Raw genomic sequence first — 20,256 nt, forward strand, 5'->3', positions numbered from 1 at the left:
AATAGGTAGACCATAACAACGGAAAGCTTTGTATTAAAAGTGTTTTTTTTTTATATGTAACATAATAATATTTCATTAAGTTTTTTTCCAAGCCTCTTAGAAATGGTAATGTACCAATAGTTTTCTTTGATTAAAGTGAATTTGGTACATTACTCGCGTTCTATGCAATACCACAAATATGTTCCAAAGCACTGCTGCCTTGTAACAACACGCCTTTTGATGGTTTAACGTGATGAAATAAAAGATACTTTACTAATTTTCATTTCAAACTTGACAAATGAATTTTACTCTTCATCATATATTATGTTATTACGGTGTTTACCAGCAGGTAACTAAGAAACAAGAGGGTAAAAAATTATCCCCAGCTTCCGTCACGCGAAATTGTCATTAACACAACTCATTATTAACTTCCTCTGTTTAAAACCGCTTGGCATCTCTCCATTTAACACCTTGACATGATGACACGGGCGGCGAAACAGTATTTGAACCCCAACCATCAGTTTTCACGCAGATTTCAGCGAAGGTTGTGATTATGAACAACATCTTAGGCTATAATTTTACCTTTTTTATGGAGTTTAGTTTTTGTACTTGGAAGTGGCAACGCCTATAACATTCAGGATGGAAAATATTAAACACATTTCAGGTCCATGAAATAAAATTAACGTCTTTATTTTCTTTTGCTTTTATCTTCTTTCGAAATTACGGAAAGATAAATATATACGTAAAAAAATAAGTGCTGCCTGGCTTGCTTTTAAAATTATTCCTGGAATTTATGGTGCGTTTAAACGAAAATAAAGAGATAAATTTATCATCAAGTTTATTTACTTCGTTTCAGTTTATTTTTCGTTTTACAGTCAAACATACTATTTAAAGTAGAAAGTGAAAGAAAGAAGCCTTGGGTGTTTTTGATCGCATTTCACTGCAAATGCAAAGCACTGATTCATATTTTAACTACTGAAAGTGCAGCAGTAATAAATGAATTAAATTGTAATGTTATACATTTAAAAGCTGTTTAGTTTTCATTATACTTCAAGATTTTTTTTACGCATTACTCCGAAAACTATCGAGAATAACAACAATATTTATGTATTTTTTATGTCAATTTTTATGTTTTTTTTTATAATCTAAATAAGTCACAAATAACAGTTAAAATGAATAAATAAATTCTGATAGGCAAGTTTTAACATTAAATTACGCAAAAGTAAGTTCTACAATCTCGGAATTACAATTATTACACTCTGAATTTAACTATGCACCTAATATGTTTCATACTATTATGCCATAATAAATTTTATTACCATTTTCACACTTAATACCGCATTTGAGGAGCAAATGGGGATACAAACGGACTTTTTCAAGTTTCGAGTAAAACGCGTTTAAAGTTAAAATCTAAGGTCAGCTTTCATTATTTTATTTTTTTAAAATCATGCTGTAAGTATAGCAGCAACCACCAAAACTACTAGCAATCATCTCTTGGCACTTACAACACTTTGCTTCTCACTGCCTTATTTAACGTTTATATTATCACAAAAGCATTTTTTTCTTTAAATTGTAATGAAATTGAAAGCAGTTTCCTCGACAAATAAATATTGCTTTTTGATTTGAATTTTCCGTGGCTTGTCGTTTAACTCTTTGTGATTGGTAGATAACGATTTGCATGTTCAACTGCGGACAAATTTGTATTACAGGTTGTAAATTGATCAAAAACTTCTAAAGTAGTTCATCTATTGCAGGTCATTTGACAAAAATGTCCTTTTATTGCATTTTTCTATCTCAAATTCTATAGTTGCAACAAATATTTTACATCGTTTTACATTGATTGAAATTAACCATTTACTCTCGAAGCCATTTCATTCAATTTTGAGCACAAATCCATACAAGTCGAGCTCAATTTTTATTTCTTAAAAAGTTGCGTTGCAATAAATTGCCTCTTCGTTATCATCAATAATTGAAAAAGTCTTAACAAAGAGCATTGAAGTTGTTGCATTGAAGTTGTTTGCTAAATTACAATGCCCCTTCAAGAAAGACAAAGGAATACAACGGCTAAAATTGTAAAATGTATCACTCCACTTACATTGCACTCTGAGATACACGTGATTGCTTTCGCCTTGTCCTTCGCTGTTCGTGCCTGTGCAACTGTACCTGCCTCTGTTTCTCCGTTGAACTTTTTGTAAAACCAGCGACTGATTACTAACAATGACTCCAGCAGATATATTAGTAACTAGCTCTTGACCTTCGAAGCGCCATCCTGTCTCATGGACCCAAGGAGAAGACCTGATGTTGCATTCGAAGTAAACATCATTTCCCTCCAGAATATTGGAATGGCGAAGCTTGCTTCCGAGTCGAAGATTTAGCTGAGGTACAACTGAAACAGGCAGCATTACGTTACAAACCATATTGCTCGTTTAAAATTTTTTTTTAAATACAAAAATGCCAAATTATTTGAATTTATTACATTATAACTGTAAGAAAAATTCCAACAAGCAAAGCATGAACGAAAACATAAAATAAAATGTCCGTATATTCTTCTTAAAGCAATGACTAGTTAGAGAAGAAAAGGTAACCTAATGGATTTTAACAACTGTACAAAGTAAAGTCCAAAATGTTTCAAAACACACAAAGCTTAACTTGATATTTTGTAATATAAATCGTGACTTAACGAAGTAACATAAATACGCTTTAGCTTGGAGGCATTTTTTAAAATCGCAATGTATTATATAAAAGTTCACTCAAAAGCAGTTTTTTGATAGTGATGAAAAACTACTCATACTTTTGTAAAAGACGTTTTAGCACATAAATTGTTAATGTAGCATAAACATCCTTAGTGTACCATTTCATGTACATTTTTATGCGTAATAATATAATTTGAAAATATTATGCGCAAAAAACACTTTAAGAAGCCTGGTAAAGAATCAAACTTTTCTATAAACAACATAATAAAAACTAATAAACCACAAAAAATACTCAATATAAAAAGTAAAAAAACATATTTTCATAAGTTTAACCCTACCCAATAGCGAAGGGCAACGCCAGGTGTCCAGGCACGACTAGACTAGTTCTAGTCCCGACTAAAACATGACTTGCTTATCGGTACAACTTTTTCCAACTATGTTCAAGGAATTCGAAACTCCATGTTCCTCTTTTAGAGCCGATTTACATTGATCAAAAAACAGGCTTGGCTCATTGCAGCTATTTTCAAACGACAACAGGGAAATTCTTTATGGCAAGGGGAAAAAAGCATCATTATAGTCAAATTTTGTATTTTTCTACCTACTGATTACCAAAAGAAAAGTGAGTCAGTTCAAAAATAACTGAGGTGATAATGGTTTTATGCGAAATCTACTAAATGCAGCCGGCTTAGTTTTGTGTGGACATCTGTGAAATATTAGTCAGGGATCATTTGTTTATGTTTCAACAGTTAAGGTAATTGTTAAATTTCTTAATTTTTCTTGACACTCTGAAACTAGCCCTGTCGTCTTAGTATAAAATTTATCAAATCCGTTTAAAATATGCTTACATAATTAATAATGTAAGATTAAAACACTAATTATTGTTAGTAATAATGACTAATTGCAACTTAGTTCATATCATCTAGCAATTTATTGAGATGAGGTAAGCGTAATGTATCTTGCAATTATCCATGAAATCATACTTAAAATAGTAACAAATTTTAAAGCAACGTCGAGAAAACAAATCTTGTCATTAAAATTAAAGAAAAACAGGTGTTTTACTTTTTAAATCTCTTCTTTCAACACTACGTCTATTATATCACAACGAGCAACATATATCAGATTTTTAAATTATCATTACTGAACTTTTATTACCACCTTCCAGTGAATAATTCTTTTCAAAGAAAGAAGCGAACGGGCATGAGCCGTAACATATTGATAGGTTAACAGTCTCTAGTGACATTTCTGATGCAAAATTTCCAACCAATTCCCCTTGATCCTGACACATTTTTTCTCTTTCCCTATTTTTCTCCAAGTACTTTCCCCTCTTACAGTACTTACACGCTCGGAGAACGAATAGAGAGAAAAAAAATAAATATCCGACGAAAATATAAATATCTGACGAAGAGATTGAGGCTGAAAAAGTAAATGTGTCTAGCACTGGGATCATTTGTCAGTTACTTGCAAATTTAAGCCGAGTTGATGGGTTGAGTGCATCGGGGATTTCTTCTTAGGTGCTTTATTGCTCCCCGCTTTAAGACTGCTGTGGGACACGAGGAAGAAAATGTGATTTAGGTACACGGGTGTATCTGGGAGCTTTTAGTTTGTAAAGAGAAATCCGGAAGTAATGACAGTTTCAAAAGACAGTAAATGCAAAATGGAGAACAAAGAACTGAAATGGGTGAGTGGAACTTTGGTAGTTAGTTTCCGAATGGGATGAGGGGAGGAGAAGATGTAATGGAAATTTATGAAAAGTTCGTAAATATTTGATGATATTTTTATGTGTAATTTTTTCCATTTTGTAGTAAAAAAGGAATAATGTTTTATCTTAAAAAATATAAGTTATCTTCTTTGTGAATCGAATTTATTCGTTAGATTTCACGACAAACTGTGCCAGGATGTAAAATATGATTGGATATTACAAAATTCATATTAACAAATATATGCTAGTAAACAGATGATGTTATTTTATCATAATTGTTCCTCAAACATTTGTTAATACATCAATTAATTGTCGTTTTTGAGATGGAACATGAATTAACCTGAAATATTAAAATTTGGAAAATTTAATCCGTAACAGGGGACGTTAAAAAGTAAGACATAACAGGGGACGAGGGGTCTCGGAGATCGCTCTACTTTCAATCTTTAAAAAAAATCTTGTAATTAAGATCCGTTCCTGTAATATTATTTAAATGTTCTTGTCTCTTTTATAAGCACGAAAAAATATTTTTGAATTTTTAATTGAAATATACATTTCCCGAGAAAATTTAACTAGAGCCTTAAGATATTTCGGGAGAAATAATATGCTGAAAAAAATAATTTACTACTAGTAATAAAGAGGAATCTATTATGAATTGAAGCTTTTATTTTAGTTGTTTAATATATGACATGAATAAGATAAATTAGCCTATTCACGTCCTATTAGTTATCCTGACGTTAAGAGGCATTTCTACTACTACCGATAGCTGTAATAGTGAAGAGGAGGTGCAGTCTCACAGACCGTTTCTATAGAATACATTGAAATTAAAACCAGATGCACTTGCCAAAAGATACTGATAAGCAAGGGAAATGGTAAAAGTCACAAAACAAGAAGCTATTTGCAAAAACCATTCAACCAGACTGAAAATGAAATAAGGGTGGTAGGATAAACTTTTGAGTGGTCTGCGAGACTACATGTTTCCTGTTACAGGGTAATTCATTTAAATCATTCGACCTGCAAACTTGTGATTACTACACTAATTACAACTACTAGCTCAAAATTTCTTCCAAGTTGAAATAAGATTGAAGAAAATATGAATTTCTCTGATTAGTGAATGAACATCCTGGTAAAAATGAGTCCATATTATTTTTCCTAATTCATATTAAAAAAGTTTTTCAAAGATAACCAGGCAACAGTAAATGCCTTCTAAATATTTCCAAAATTAGAATGACGAGGACATTTATGTTTATCCACTGATTATACGTGATCATTTACTAGGCTTCGTAGGGATTTTTCATTACCCCCCCCCCCCAAAAAAAACCCCCTGAAGCACGTCCATAAAAGTTCCTCCAGATATTTGTAAAAAATATTTTTACTCATAAAAATAATAATTTCGTGTTCAAAATGCTAGTTTCTTACCAATAGTGTACTTCTTTTTAGATGTAATAGTTTCCTTAAGTGTTTATTTATTGGGTCAGACTACCCTAGTTGTATGTTAATAGTAAATCATTTTTAAACCCCATATTTTTAGTATTTTTATAAATCGCTGAAATGTTTCTTTTAATAGTAACGTGCCTCACCTAACGCTTAAAAATACGTCCAAAATGTCTAAATTTATACTTTGATTCTTTTCCCTTTTTTTCCATTTAAGGAAATTAATATTAAAAATTATGTGTTAACCGCCTCTATAAACAGCCTACCCACTACAACACTGCACCTTTGAATTCTTAAAATGCTCACAATCAACACTACAAATAAGTTAAATAATATAACTTGTTTAGTATTTTAATAAATAATAAAACAAGTAAAGTAAATACAAATAAGTAGCACTACATGTGCTACGTCGAAAAGTAGTTTCGTTAAAGTATGTTTAGAGAAAACCCGCCAGTTTGATCAGTATTTGGACAGATGGTGTTGGAGAAACGTAATGATAAATTATTAAAGGCTGTTTAATTAAAAAGAAATAAAATCAAGTACTCTGAAAAAATGGAATGCGGTGCCCAGGACGCGATATTCCGAAACTAAATACTTTTCTCTGATTCCCTCCCAAATATTTTTTGGGGGAAGGATTTCTGACGAACCGATGAGACACATATTATAATTCAACTTTCAAATACCTTTTAATTCAAAATTTGGTAATTATTTTTATTTTAAACATTCATGAAGAGCAAAATCTTTTATAATGCTTTTATTTTTTAATTTATTCTTGTTATGTTACTTTTGCAGCAAAAAAAAAAAAAAAAAAACAAATTGGAGGTAAGTTTTTTTTTTTTTTTTTTTTTTGAAGTAGCTACAGGAACTTATATTTGATAGGCATACAATTGTTGCAACATAAATTAAAACTTTTTTTGATTGACGCACATGTTAGTTTCACTGCCGTTGTTTTATCAGTGGCAAAACTATACTAAACAATGGACTAACAGTTAAAATTTAGGTAAACGAAACTTATACTGTTTTGCGTTTCCATTTTATAATTAAAAATATGTCCCAAAATGTTCCTCATCTATTAAATTTCACACCTATAAATAAAACTTTTTACTGTTCTGCGACAGCAGTACACTTGAAAATTACCTTAACAAAATATTTTGATGATGTATCACTTTTTTGGACACCATCAAGACAAATCGTCAAATGAAACTGATTAAAATGACATGCAAATAGATGAAACAATGAATGTATTATTTTGCATTTGTGACAAAAACAAAGGTTTGAAAAAAAAATCTAAATCGACGTAACCACGAACAGTAATACTATCTCATTTAACTAAAGTAATCGGTTTACAAATACATGTCAAGGTAATTTTCAAGTGTACTGCTGTCGCAGAACAGTAAAAGGTTTCGTTTAACTAAAGTAATCGGTTTATAAATACATCTAAAATTAAGGCACACTATTTTCGCATCTATTAGAAACAACTAAAAGTTGAGAAAATGCAACTTATGTAACCAGCTTCTCTCTTTACTTTTAAATATTTACTCCAAAAATTTCTCCATTTCCTAAAAGTTTAAACCATCCTACTGCTAGGAGTTGCAATAACAGTTAGGAAATAAGTTTCTCGACAAATTACCTTAACGACCGGTTTTGGTAATATATCATTTTTTGGGCACCATCAAAACGAATTGCCAAATGCAGCTGATTAAATTGACACGCGAATAAACGAAACAATGTGTCTGATATTGTGCACTCGTGAGAAAAACAAAGATGTAAAACAATTCTGACGTAACACGGTGTAGGTGCAAAAATACCATTTTCGAGGTGAACTTCTTATTGACAACATAAATTAGTTAATCCCTGAAAATGACAGCGGTTGATAGAATTATGTGCAATGTTTAATTGTTTGTGGCTGTAATTACCTACCGACTTTCTGCCAGGACTTTGAAAGACATGATGATTTAAAAAGAGAAGCAAAACTCTGAACAATTTATGCTTCAGCGAGAAATATTTAGCTGACTGAAAAGAATTAGCTCTGTTTCAAAACAAAATGACTTGAAAGTATACCGTTAATTTCGAGTGAAAAGAGATGAGAGATATTTATTACATAAAAATTAAGTTTTATCTCCGCAACATTTGTCAACGCCATTAAATTTGTCATCGCTTCAATTTTATGAAAGCTCTCTATAAAAAGGCTCGTCGGTGGAGAGAATGCAATTAAAATTGATATATTTAATATTCTATATGCACATTACCTTAATTTTTAAGCCCAAAGTACTGCAAAAATGAATTATGAACATGAGAGTGGGTTGAAAATCAAGTTTTTAATGTAATTTGAATTATATATACAGTTGACTCTCTGCTTAACGACTTTCAAGGGACCACAAAAAATCGACCTTAAGTAGAAATCGTCCTTAAATAGAAGGCTTGTAACACTATAGTGGGCCATCTGGAATCGTGAAAAGCCGTCGTTAAACAGAGCGTTAGTAGTAGAGATAATACGCAGCACGCGTGGGCTCGATTTCCTGGCTTTGGCACAATGGGCTCAGCCTTCAGTGGGTGGATAAAATAAGTAATAAGCTTGCTTGGGAACTGAATCCTGAGAGTTCTACGTTCGACTGACCACCGAACCGTAATATTTGCACCTTGTTGTAATATATGCAAGTAAAAATGTATTGCCTCGCGGTTACTGCCAATCGCGCGAGACATGAAACATAATTATAAGATTTTGGTTTTTGAATTAAAGTCAATGTTTTTAATAATGATTCTTATTTATTATTAATCTTACAATATATTGATTGCATACCACTCTACGTACAAAGGGACCAAAAAAAGTAAGTATGAAACGTGATAGCAGCGAAAACCAAGGAAAAATTATTTTGATTCGATTGTAATAAATTAAAAAAAAAAAAGACACGAAAAATTTCACAACTCCAGCACAAGTATCGTTTCTCTCTCTCTCAATGGAACTTGGCAGAAAATTAGCGACAATAGAAATAACAATTTCTATTGTACATGGAGGTTTCTGGAAAAATAAAAACAAGGTATTTAAATTGTGAACTAGAGGGACACATATGAATTATTTTTCTTAAAGGGCTAAAACATGAAATACCTAACTAAATCTATTTAAGTTATGGAGCGGGAAGATGCACATCGTTGGCAACAGCTACATCTCTGCATCAAATTTCATGCTTCTAGACCCTACCATGTGCGGCACAAACAAACAAACACAAACACCTTAAGATTTCAATGCTTTACATTATCTTATCTTATAGATTAATTTATTTTTTCATAATTGCTTCATTTATTAAAGTGCAATGTTTCATGTGTGCCTATTAAATTTTTTGTATGATAATTAAAATTAATACAAGACACTGAAAGGAAAACTTTGTTTTTCCAGTAGTGATGTATTAATACTTTCGAAACTTGGTTTGTTTATTTTGCGTGACAATAATCTTTTCAAAAAATAGTTCATCTAACTCATACGAGTAAAACATATAGAAATGGTTAAAAGACAGTTCAATGTCCACGTCAAGCAGCAGCAAGAGTGGTCACAAACTAGGAGGGTGACGGTAACCACTCTGCTTTGTGTATAATATGAATTGCAATTGTAATGCGTCTAGTTAAAGACATGAATTTGAAGAGAAAATCAAAATAAAAGTAAAGGTAAAACAACAGTAGTGGCCGGGTTTCAAACGCACTTGTAGTGGCCACAGTGAAGTACGAGGGACGTTTTTAAAGTAAGGTCCGTTTAGAAATAAAAAAAGGAACGAGAACAGATAAAGCAAAGACAGTTATTTCAAAAAACATCTACCACCCTTACGCTACTTTTCGACACGGCCCCCGTGATTTTCCAAGCATTTGTCATAGTGTGGTACAGGTTTTTGTATACCTATTCGTAGAAAACGGCCGCCTGTTTAGTCAACCATGGGGTAACATGTTCTCTGAGCTCATTATTGCTATTGTGACACAGACCACATAGGAAAGACTTTAGATGCCGAAACAAATGAAAGTTGCTGCGAGCGAGGTGAGGGCAGACCCACAGGATGTTCAAAAACGTCCCAGCCAAAGCCCTGTAAGAGTTCTCATGGTCATCTATACAGGCGACAAATTTGTATAAATAGGTATACAAAAACCTGTACACGCTATGACAAATGCTTGGAAAATCACTGGAGCAATGTCGAAAAATAGTGTAAGGGTGATAGATTTTTGTGCAATAAATGTCTTTGCTCTATCTATACTCGTTCTTTTTTTATTTTTAAACGGACCTTACTTTAAAAACAAGCCTCGTATATTTTTAAACTGTGGATCTACAATATTAATTACCTCTCTTGAAACTCAATGAGCGTTTTATAGCCCAACGCTTTCTATATCTTCTCAAATTCTAAAAATACCAGAATTTCAATGTGTTAAATTTTTATGAATTTTTTCTCAAACCTCAAATTTGACCCAGAAGTGGCTACTTCAAAATCTGAAAACTTCAGTAGTGGCCATCTGACGTTCTCCCATCCGAAGTATTTACATTACTTACTATAAATTCAAATAACTGATGAATGAAATTGATTCAATATGATAGTTACATTAAGTTCAAACAAAAAATCATTTTATTATTGTTAATTTATTTCTTCAAAGTACAAAAGTAAACTTGAAGTGGTCACTACTGATGCAGTGAAAAGAGTTACAATGTGTGACAAATAAAATTTATGCACATAACATTACCACAGGGTCTTACAATTTTGAAATTCCAATTAAAGAAGCCCACCTGCTTCAAATACCGTGGCAATGTGTCAAGGAACACAAAATGAAATACAGGCGTCCCTCGTATAACACGGTACTTCTACAACACGGTTTCGATACTACACGGTACCAAATTTGCGATTATTATAACACGGTTTCCATATCACACTGTACGAAACTTGAATTTAGTACTTCACGGTCGTGATGTAACTCGAATTTTAAAAGAAAGAATTCAATTTTTGTTCAATACACTGTTAAAAAATGTCTAATAACAACTGTCATGAGTTTTTACTTTGTTTTTATGAAACTTTAACGAAACATTGTCTTGGGGATAAAAAGTTTGGTTTCCCCATATAACACTAAGTTTCAACTTTTAAATACACTTTATTTTTTTCATCAGTGTTCTGAAAGCAAAAAGGTGAATATTATTTTGTTTCCAATGCATTGTAAGAAAATAACATTTGGATTAAACATAAGCTTAATTTGGCAAACGATAAATGAAAAATGCAGTCGAAACAAAATATGAAATAAAACAAATAGAATTATTTTATTTATTTTATTTTAAATTTTGTTTTGTTGTTGTTGGTCAGACGAATTTCATTGCTACAGAAAAGCGCAGATATTTTTTCTTTGCGTTTTGTTCTTAGTATAGAAAGAAAAATAGAATAAGTTTCTTCTTGTAAGGCATTTTTTTGAAAAATAATCTAGACATTTTTTTAAAGTTATTTTTTAACTACATATACTTCAAAACTATGAAAAAAAAATGTAAAAACAAGCTTTAAAATATTATTTTGAAAAAAAATGGTCAAACTTGAAGAAAAATAGCAAAAAACCGTGTTTTACGCTAAAAGCTATGGACAAGATTTGGTTCTAATCACACACAAACCCTTGTAGTAATACATTTGTATGACATTGATGAGTATTTTGCTCTAAAAGTTTTATTACTTAAAAAAAAAGTATTGAAATATAGCCGAACAAAGTTCCTTTACTGGTATTTTTTCGTAAGCAAACAAATTTGTTTAAACTTATCCGCATGAAAATATTACTTAATAATGAAATTCAGCTAAGCTTTTAGAGGAAAACATCAAGCATATTACAGAGAACTATCTCAGAAAATTTCAGATCAATACTCGAATAACATTTTGAGATATCATTGTTACAGCAGACAGCTTTCTTCAAAAATATCGTTCTTCAGAAAACGCATTTAAATGCAACTTCCGGTCTGGAATTCAGTGTACGACTCTGTAATAATACAGCTATAACTCCAGTTGTAATTCACGTAGAGTAAAAACTAAGACAGTTTTGGAAAGCTAATGAATCGGACTACAAAATGAAATCATGAAAACAACTACGAATATTTCATCGAAAATGTCGATTTTAGCGCAGTCGGATACCTTAATTTGTAAAATGATTAAGTTTTATCGTTTATTACAACTTTGACTTTTAAATCAGTGGGTCTTTGTATGTTCTGGTTGCCAGTTTTCGTTTATATGTTCTATTGAGCCGAAATTTCATCTATTATAAAATTTGCACATTTTGAATTGGTTTCGATATAACACGGTACACAATCCTTGATTTACAAAATTTCAAGGTCTCGTATAACATGGTTTTGATGTAACACGGAATGTGATTTCGATAAAACACGGTACACATTAACATGATTTATGATACGTACGTGATTAATCAGATTAAAAAAAATTGAGTAAAGAAACCATTTATAAAAAATGTCTCGTATAGCACGGTTTCAATACAACACGGAACGAATTAACCGTGTTATACGAGGGACGCCTGTACAGTGAAATCTTGTTACAGCGAATACTAATACAACGAAATATACGTTTCAATTAAAGACAGTTTTAGCCCCGATGTAATCCCCATTAAATTGCTTGATCTCCGTAACAACCAAAATTTGCGATCGCTTCAAGTTCGTTGTAATGGGATTTCACCGTATGTTGCACCTTTGCTTGAAATTTCATCAATATTAGTGATCTTCCTTTCTTATCTTTGATGTGGATTATTCATTATACATCTCACAATTTATTCCTTAGACTAGGAAGTTAAGCATTAGTATTTTTAAGAAATCCGATAAGTAATTTTTATGATTTTGCCTCATTTGTTCTTTTCGAACGAAAAATGTTTCTTATCAATTTTCATTTTTGACATAAACTTGCCAAATATTTAAATGGTTTCCATAAAACTTCAAACTTAATGAAATTTTATTCTCCTCGTTTAATAATGTGTCAGGTAAAGATTAAAAAATTAGGTCGTAAGCAAAATTATTTTTTATGCGCTAAAACATATTTGACAACATTCCTTTAAAGCAAACCTTCAAAATTTAATTAATAGTATTAACCACAACTTTTTAAACTCTTGTACTCCGACAAGAAAATTGTCTCGTGTTACCATAAATATTCACGTCTTTTTCCTGATAACCCGTAATTTACTTTGACATTTATTGCGCTATTTAATCTGAAAGTCTTTATTATTTGTTGGTTAACAAAATACCTTTGGAAAAATGCGAAGGCTTGATTTTTTTTTCCTTACAATTCATGAACACTTACCGTTTTGGTAGTCTACATACTCGGAATAGGTATGCTATGATTGAACTACAAAATTTGGATAGAAAATAATTTCGCTGAAATCAAATAAAAACTTTATGTGAGCAATATTGTACATTAACCTTTTTTATATGAGACCGAATTGAATCCACAAAATATTTCACGAATGCGTTTATGACACAATTTAAACGTTATGTTCTAAAATTCACGGCTTTATTGTAAGAGAAAACGCTCTAGGCGCAATTATAGTAAGATGCTCTGGTAAAGAGAATATTCTAGTTTAATATTCGGAAGATAACATATGAGACGAATAAATTTAGACAAATGGAACAATGCGTGTAGTATTACTGCTCTTTCGTTGCGGTGGTTTATAAAAATATTTATTCATTTACTTAAATGCGGTAGTTTCCTTCAGTCAAAAGTAATACTTTTAGTCATTGAAATGGATTGAATGAGCAAAAAAAAAAAAAAAAATTACATGGACCCAAAAAAAAAAAAAAAAAAAAACTTTCATTTTCCGAACAGTTATTTTTTTAATTAATTTTTTAAAATGTTCGATTTTTCAAACAATGATCTTTATGATGTCACAAATGATGCAATTTGGCGCATCTTTATTACTACGTTTCCACGTTATGATAATCAAGCAGCGAATTAAAATTGCACTCTACGCTTGCTATCAACCATATCGTTGCCAAGACACGTGAATAAAGATGCGAATTAAGGAGTCACAGTACCTTTCAAGCAATTTCTTTTAATTTGTATAAATTTTATATTTCTTTGAAACCAATAACATGCATACGTATTTCGTAATCAATAATTTACTTTCAAAATTTAAAAATATTGCCTACTTTTTTTGAAAATTGAAAAAATTGAGGAAAAGTTCAACTTTTTAAAATTTCTAAGGCTTTTTTATTTTTGCACTAATTTAAAAAAGTTTTTTGCAAAACGATCACTATAATCATCTCTAAAAAATCTGTGCATTCATTTGCTTATGAGTTCATTTGAAAATTTTCGGTGATTAATTATGTAAAAAATCATTTTTTTTAAAATTTGGTTTTTAAAGGTTTAACATGCTCTAAACATTAGAGTAGTTTATAAAATGCTTATTCAATGCACAGTTTTGTCAAATGTGTTATCCCAATTGCAAAATGTATTACTTTAAAGCTGTATCTTTTAAAGAAAAAAATCCTTAGGGATTCTAATGACATGAAAACACAAAAAACCATCATCGAGAAAAAGCAATTTGAAGTTTTTTTTTTCCCTTATGAACACATAGTTAGCATGGCATAAAACCACTCATAACTTTTTAAATATTTGAACAAAAACATTGAAACTTTTCCCCTGTGTTCAGAATAGTTTTTGTTTTGAAATAAGCAATAAATTTTTTTTTTGATCGTTTCATCATTTTTGAGGTAATTTTGTTCTGTGAATGGCAACATTGAATGGCATTTCATCATTTGTGATGTCACACGACAGAAGTGTAAACAATGAAAGCGCAACGGTTTAAGTATTTTTTTAAAAATATTAAACTTAAATAAATTATTTAAAAAATGGTCAGATACTATGTTTTTAAGCATGTTCTTACGGGGAAAAATACTTTTGAAATTTTGGAAACGAGCACATTAGAGTTTCTTCTTTCAACATGTATGTCGATTTTTTTCCCTTTACATAAATCATTATACGATAAATGAAATTATAAATCACCTGATAAATATTTACAGTATATACAGATCGAATAAAACAAGGTTATTGTTTATTTTTATTAGTTTATTATTTTTTTTGTAAAGAGCAAAACATGACTTAAGTGCTGATGTACAACTATTAATAATTCCGTAAGTTGAAACTAGATCGTCAATTATTGTCATTATTCACTAGACAATATTTGTATTTTTAATGCATATGATTCCATTTACTCTTGTTGAAAAACAGTTTCTCACACAATTGATTGGCGTATGCTTTAAAAATCTTTAGGAAAGATATGTATGAAACAAGATGACTAAATTATTTTGGAAACATTTCATATAGATGTTAATACTACGATGGCAGAAAAAAAAATTATTTTGCTCTTACACTTTTTTCATTTTGCAAATGCAATTTTTTAATATTCAAAACCTACTTAACTTTCCGATTAAATTCCTTTAATGTTGAAAAAAAAATCGGTTAGGTTTTTGAAACAGCCCAAAGAGCATGTTTAAAAACACAGGATGTTTGTTCATAAGGGAAATGAAAAAAATAAATTTTCGAATTTCAAAACGCCCGAGGTCTCAAAAGTTGCCCTTTAGCATCAATAGGGTACTCTGAAAATATTAGTCTCCTAGGATAATATCTTTAGGTTCCACAATCGTCCCAAAAATGTCCAAAATTGCCAAAAATCGCTCTTTTTTGAACTTACGAAATTTAAAATATATAATTTTAAAAATGCTTAAATTGCTTGTGTTATTGCTCTTAGATATGAAAGAATTGAAACTGATATGGTATGCAATACTATAATAAAGAATTATATTTTAGAAAAAATCACGGAAAAATGATTCCGAAATTCTCGGAAACGTTTTTGAAAATTGTTTGGAGAATTCCAAAATACTCGGAAACGTTTTCGAAACTTTCATGAACCACAGCTGCACAGAATACTCAGAAACATTTCTGGGAATTACGGAAAGAGGATTCCGAAATACTCAGAAACGTTTCTGAAAATTACAGAAAGAGGATTCCGAAATACTCAGACACGTTTCTGGACATTACAGAAAGGGGATTCTGAAATACTCAGAAACTTTTCTGAAAATTACAGAAAAGGGATTCTGAAATACTCAGACACGTTTTTGGACATTACAGAAAGAGGATTCCGAAATACTCAGAAACGTTTTTGAAACTTTCATGAACCACAGCTGCACGATATACTCAGAAACATTTCCGGATTTTTTTTACAATGCAGCCACCTGCTAACTTGGTTATTATCGGTTGTGACGGTACCAACACCATCTGGTGTGGCAGGAGGTGCGATTCGACGTTTTAAGTTAAAAACTAAAGTAACCCATTCAGTGGTTGATTTTGTCTGCTGTATGCAAATGAACTTACTTTGAGACATTTGATGTAACATTTGAACGGAAAACCGAAAGGACCCACTAGTCATTTTAGTAATTATCGGAAAAGACATCAATACCAGCAAAAATTTACCACTAGTGAAGTTAAAAAATTTTTTCTTAGAGAACGTCCCTTCAACTTTGACTGGAACAGATCTTAGCCCACATAAGCAATATATTCGTATGAAATTTGCCAAAATGTTTCATCTAAAGATTGCTCAAAGAGCAATATACACCGAATACACAGCGCGACCATATTTTCACTCTGATTCGCTGAAAGGTATAACTTTAATAGACGGCGGCAATCATTATCTACCTGGAATGTACTACAGGACGAAGTTTTTTAGTATCAAGACTGCTTGAGCAATCTCCAGATGAAATATCTTTTAAAATTTCATACGAATATATAGTTGATGGGAGCTAACATTTATTCCAGTCTAAGTAGAAGAGACATTCTCACAAGAATATATTTTTAAATTTCACCAGTGGCAGATTTTCGCAGGTTTTTTTTTTTTTTATCTTTTCTGTTAGTCACTAAAAATATTTGATAGGCCCTTCGTTTTGTTCCATTCTAATATTTCATTAAATGTCTCAATCAATGAACGTTCATTAGCATACCGCAGACGAAATCGACCACTGTATTTGTTTGTTTAGTTTTAACTATAGACGACGAATGACTCCTCCTGTCATACCAGTATTGGTGTTGGTACTGTCGCAACCAATTAACCAATAACACCAAGCTGTCAAATGACTTTTCATCAGCTGTTGGGAAATTAATAATGTTGTATAATTTCAACTTCTCCGAGCAGAACTTTTATATATCTTGTGTTATTTGAACCAGGTTCTTGTATTAATGATATTTGATGGGAGTTGTAATAAAATATTTTTTGCTCTTTTTCATTTGCGAAGAGAATCACTTGTACGTTTCGAAATTCGGAAATTCATTTCTTTTCAGTCTACTTTAAAATTAAGGCGGCTCTGTACGCAAATTCTGTCGAGTTAATTCGGATTCGCATAATGGAAAATTCAGAAACAAAGGTTTTTATAATCAAAAAACTAACTGGTAGACAGAATTATTTGTTCTTGTTGGATGCTTGTTAATGTAATTGTATACCATTATGGTATACAAAAATGATGTGTAGCAAAAGCTCTTAAATGTAATGTAATAAATTATCTGAATAATAAAATACATTTTTAACTCATAAACAAGTTTAGATTCTGTGTTAAAAATACTTATATTGTGGGCACTTGATTTATTTGTGTTTTACAAGGTCTTGTGAAAATGGAAGAAAAAAGTCGATTTTTGGTTTATTTTGTGGTTTTTAGAAAATAAGAAGAAATTACTCTTTCGACCTAAAACTTTCAGGAGATATTAACCTTACATAGAGTTATAATTTTCACACAAAATAATATATATTTTTAATTTCGTAAAAAAAGTTCAAAAAAGAGCGATTTTCGGCAATTTTGGACATTTTTGGGGCGATTGTGGAACATAAGATATTATCCTAGGAGACTAATATTTTCAGAGTACCCTCTTGATGCTAAAGCGCAACTTTTGAGACCTCAGACGTTTTGAAATTCGAAAATTTATTTTTTTCACTCCACCCTAATGTTCATTTTTAAACAATTTGAGAAAGTTTAATCTCTTTATATTGAAAAAAAGTCAGGTCAAAGAAAGGAGGTCTGTGCCGGCCCTGCGCCGAGGAGATCCCATAGCACCTACAGCCTTGAAATTTTGAAAACATTTACTTCGAGCCCCGGTAATTTGCACGTAGAGTTTTGTTTTTTAAATTTCGAATTAGTTTTTTTTTTTTTTTGTAATTAAGTTTTCAAGCTAAAATTTCGCGTAAATTGCCTATTAAGGAGTTGAGAACTACTTGAACATATTAATATTACATATTGTTTGAAAGAGTGGAATTTTCTGCGTTCTACGCAATATGTTTCAATTATCTAACTTAATTACGGAGAGTGATTTGCGCGAATTTTTTAGGTTTAGCTGAAATTTAGGCACTACTTTCTTTATTAAATCTATCAGTAATCAGTGAAGGAGTTGTCCAACCATTTTCTTTTGGACACCACTGGAAAGAGCGTTTTTTTTTACTCCAGATTTAACTCAACCTATGGTAGAAAAACTAAGCTTCTACCGCCAAAGGAAAAAAAATTATAAGCCGTTTATATCAAATTCGAAAAATATCATCTCCGTTCAAATTATTGATGTTTTATTTGGCGTTGCCATAGTTGCGTCTTTTAAATTCGTTCGTTTCTTTTTTCTTATTCACAATATTTAATGGTTTCGTTTTTAGCGTAACATCTTAGGCTCAGCTCAATTCAATCCCCGAGCTAAAGAGCAAAACATATTACTAGAGACCACGATTTTGAAAGCGCCTTTTCAAACGTATAAAACTGCAGTTTTGCAATGCTCAGAAGCCCCTTAGTCCTTACGTTACACTGCAAGTTGGTACAAGTTTTTTTGAAGCCCGGTAAGGGATGTTTTTTGTTCCAAAGGGAACTTATAATGCGTTTTTAATTTGTTTCTTTTTAATTGAAGGTTTAAATCTTTGCTAATCAAATAAGAGTGCAAAGCAATTTTGGGAGGTTGGTAAGCAGTAGGGGGCGGAGCCACCTATTATTTAATATATATATATATATATATATATATATATATATATATATATATATATATATATATATATATATATATTTTAATCACAATTGAGGAACTGCCATTCACTGTTGCCATAAACGCAGAGCGAAACATTTAATTTGCTTCTTTACTCACATGTATTGGCAACGATGTGGTTCATAGCAAGCGTAGAGTGCAATATTTAATTCGCTTCTTGATTATCATACCGTGAAAACGCGGTAGACAGCAAGGCTGAACACTCAGCTCGCCAGTGGAATGCGCGGAAAAACTCTTCATTTGTGACGTCATAACGACTATGCCTTGTTTAAAAATTTGGACATTTTAAAAAATTAATGAAAAAGTAAGTAACTGTTGGGAAAATGAAAGTAATTTCTGGTTCCATGTTCTTTTTTTGCTTGTTCTAACCACTTCAGTGATCAAAATTAGAACTTTTGACTGAGGGAAACAACCACATAAAAGTGTTAAGCATTTTTTAAATGCTAGTAGCACTAATATTGTAGCTGAAAATGTGCGGTTAAAGCTAACTTTAAATTTGAATATGGTTAATTTACTAGGAATTGGTTAAATACGGACGGCTATTTATGTTGCTGTTGCAGGCCCCCGTTGGCAGCTATGCTAAACTAGGTCCATGACGTCGTACACCCTCAAATATATCCAACACCGTTAAAGGATCATCAACTAAAACCTGTTTGGTGAGACCCGGGGCACGCGAAAATATGAAACCTGCTCAAAAGAACAGTTGGTACAAATATTGCTTTTTATTGACTAGAGAATCGCCTGTCAAGATATGACGAGTGAAAATTGTTACTACATTTGAACGAAGCCATTGCCTGTTTGGAGATATTTTGATAGTTGAAATTTTAGCCCTAACTCCAGTGGATTAACCCTAAACTCCAGTAGATAGCGTTCATTGTTGACCACTTTTTCGTTTCTTCATTCTCCTAAAATGAGTCTTACCAGTAAAACAGTTAAGATACCGGATCCAGTTCAGCCTTGTCAAAATAACGCATTTACCATCATGTGAAACATTGCTGAAAGATATTATCAAATTATCATGGCGTGGAGAATAGGCCCCTATATATATGAGCCGACCATAGACTAATAATAAGAGTAGACCGAGCTATGGCAACCGTTTTCCTGATCATAAACCAAACCATGTGACTGGTGGATATCCTAGCAACAGCGGGCGTTGATCGTAGCAGACGATCAACGCCCGCGAGAAATAAAATAAATAGAATTGATGGAATACGGAAGAATGATCTTTTATGGAGTCCGATTTGTAAATTTGTTATTCTAAGTTGTAAATATTTTGTTAATATAGTGAGTTTTTTGTTTAGATAGTATTGTGCATTTTCTTTAGTCAATTTCAATGACTCTCTAAGCAAAGATGCAAGCGTCCCAAAAAGAATCGGCAAACGGTAAGATTTTTACCTACAATTTCAAT

The 20,256-nt window shown here is 31.5% G+C and overlaps 1 protein-coding gene across 1 annotated transcript in view; it reads right to left on the minus strand.

Annotated features, from left to right (window-relative positions):
- LOC129219339 (neural cell adhesion molecule 1-like) overlaps nt 1–20,256 on the minus strand; it is a 197,851-nt gene that overhangs the window by 120,489 nt on the left and 57,106 nt on the right. Inside the window, exon 6 of the mRNA XM_054853703.1 lies at nt 2,075–2,365. Within this exon, the coding sequence (XP_054709678.1) occupies nt 2,075–2,365 (291 nt within the window). The remainder of the gene's footprint in view (nt 1–2,074; nt 2,366–20,256) is intronic.

The sequence above is a fragment of the Uloborus diversus genome, chromosome 1 (assembly GCF_026930045.1).
Source record: "Uloborus diversus isolate 005 chromosome 1, Udiv.v.3.1, whole genome shotgun sequence".
Classification (NCBI taxonomy): domain Eukaryota; kingdom Metazoa; phylum Arthropoda; class Arachnida; order Araneae; family Uloboridae; genus Uloborus; species Uloborus diversus.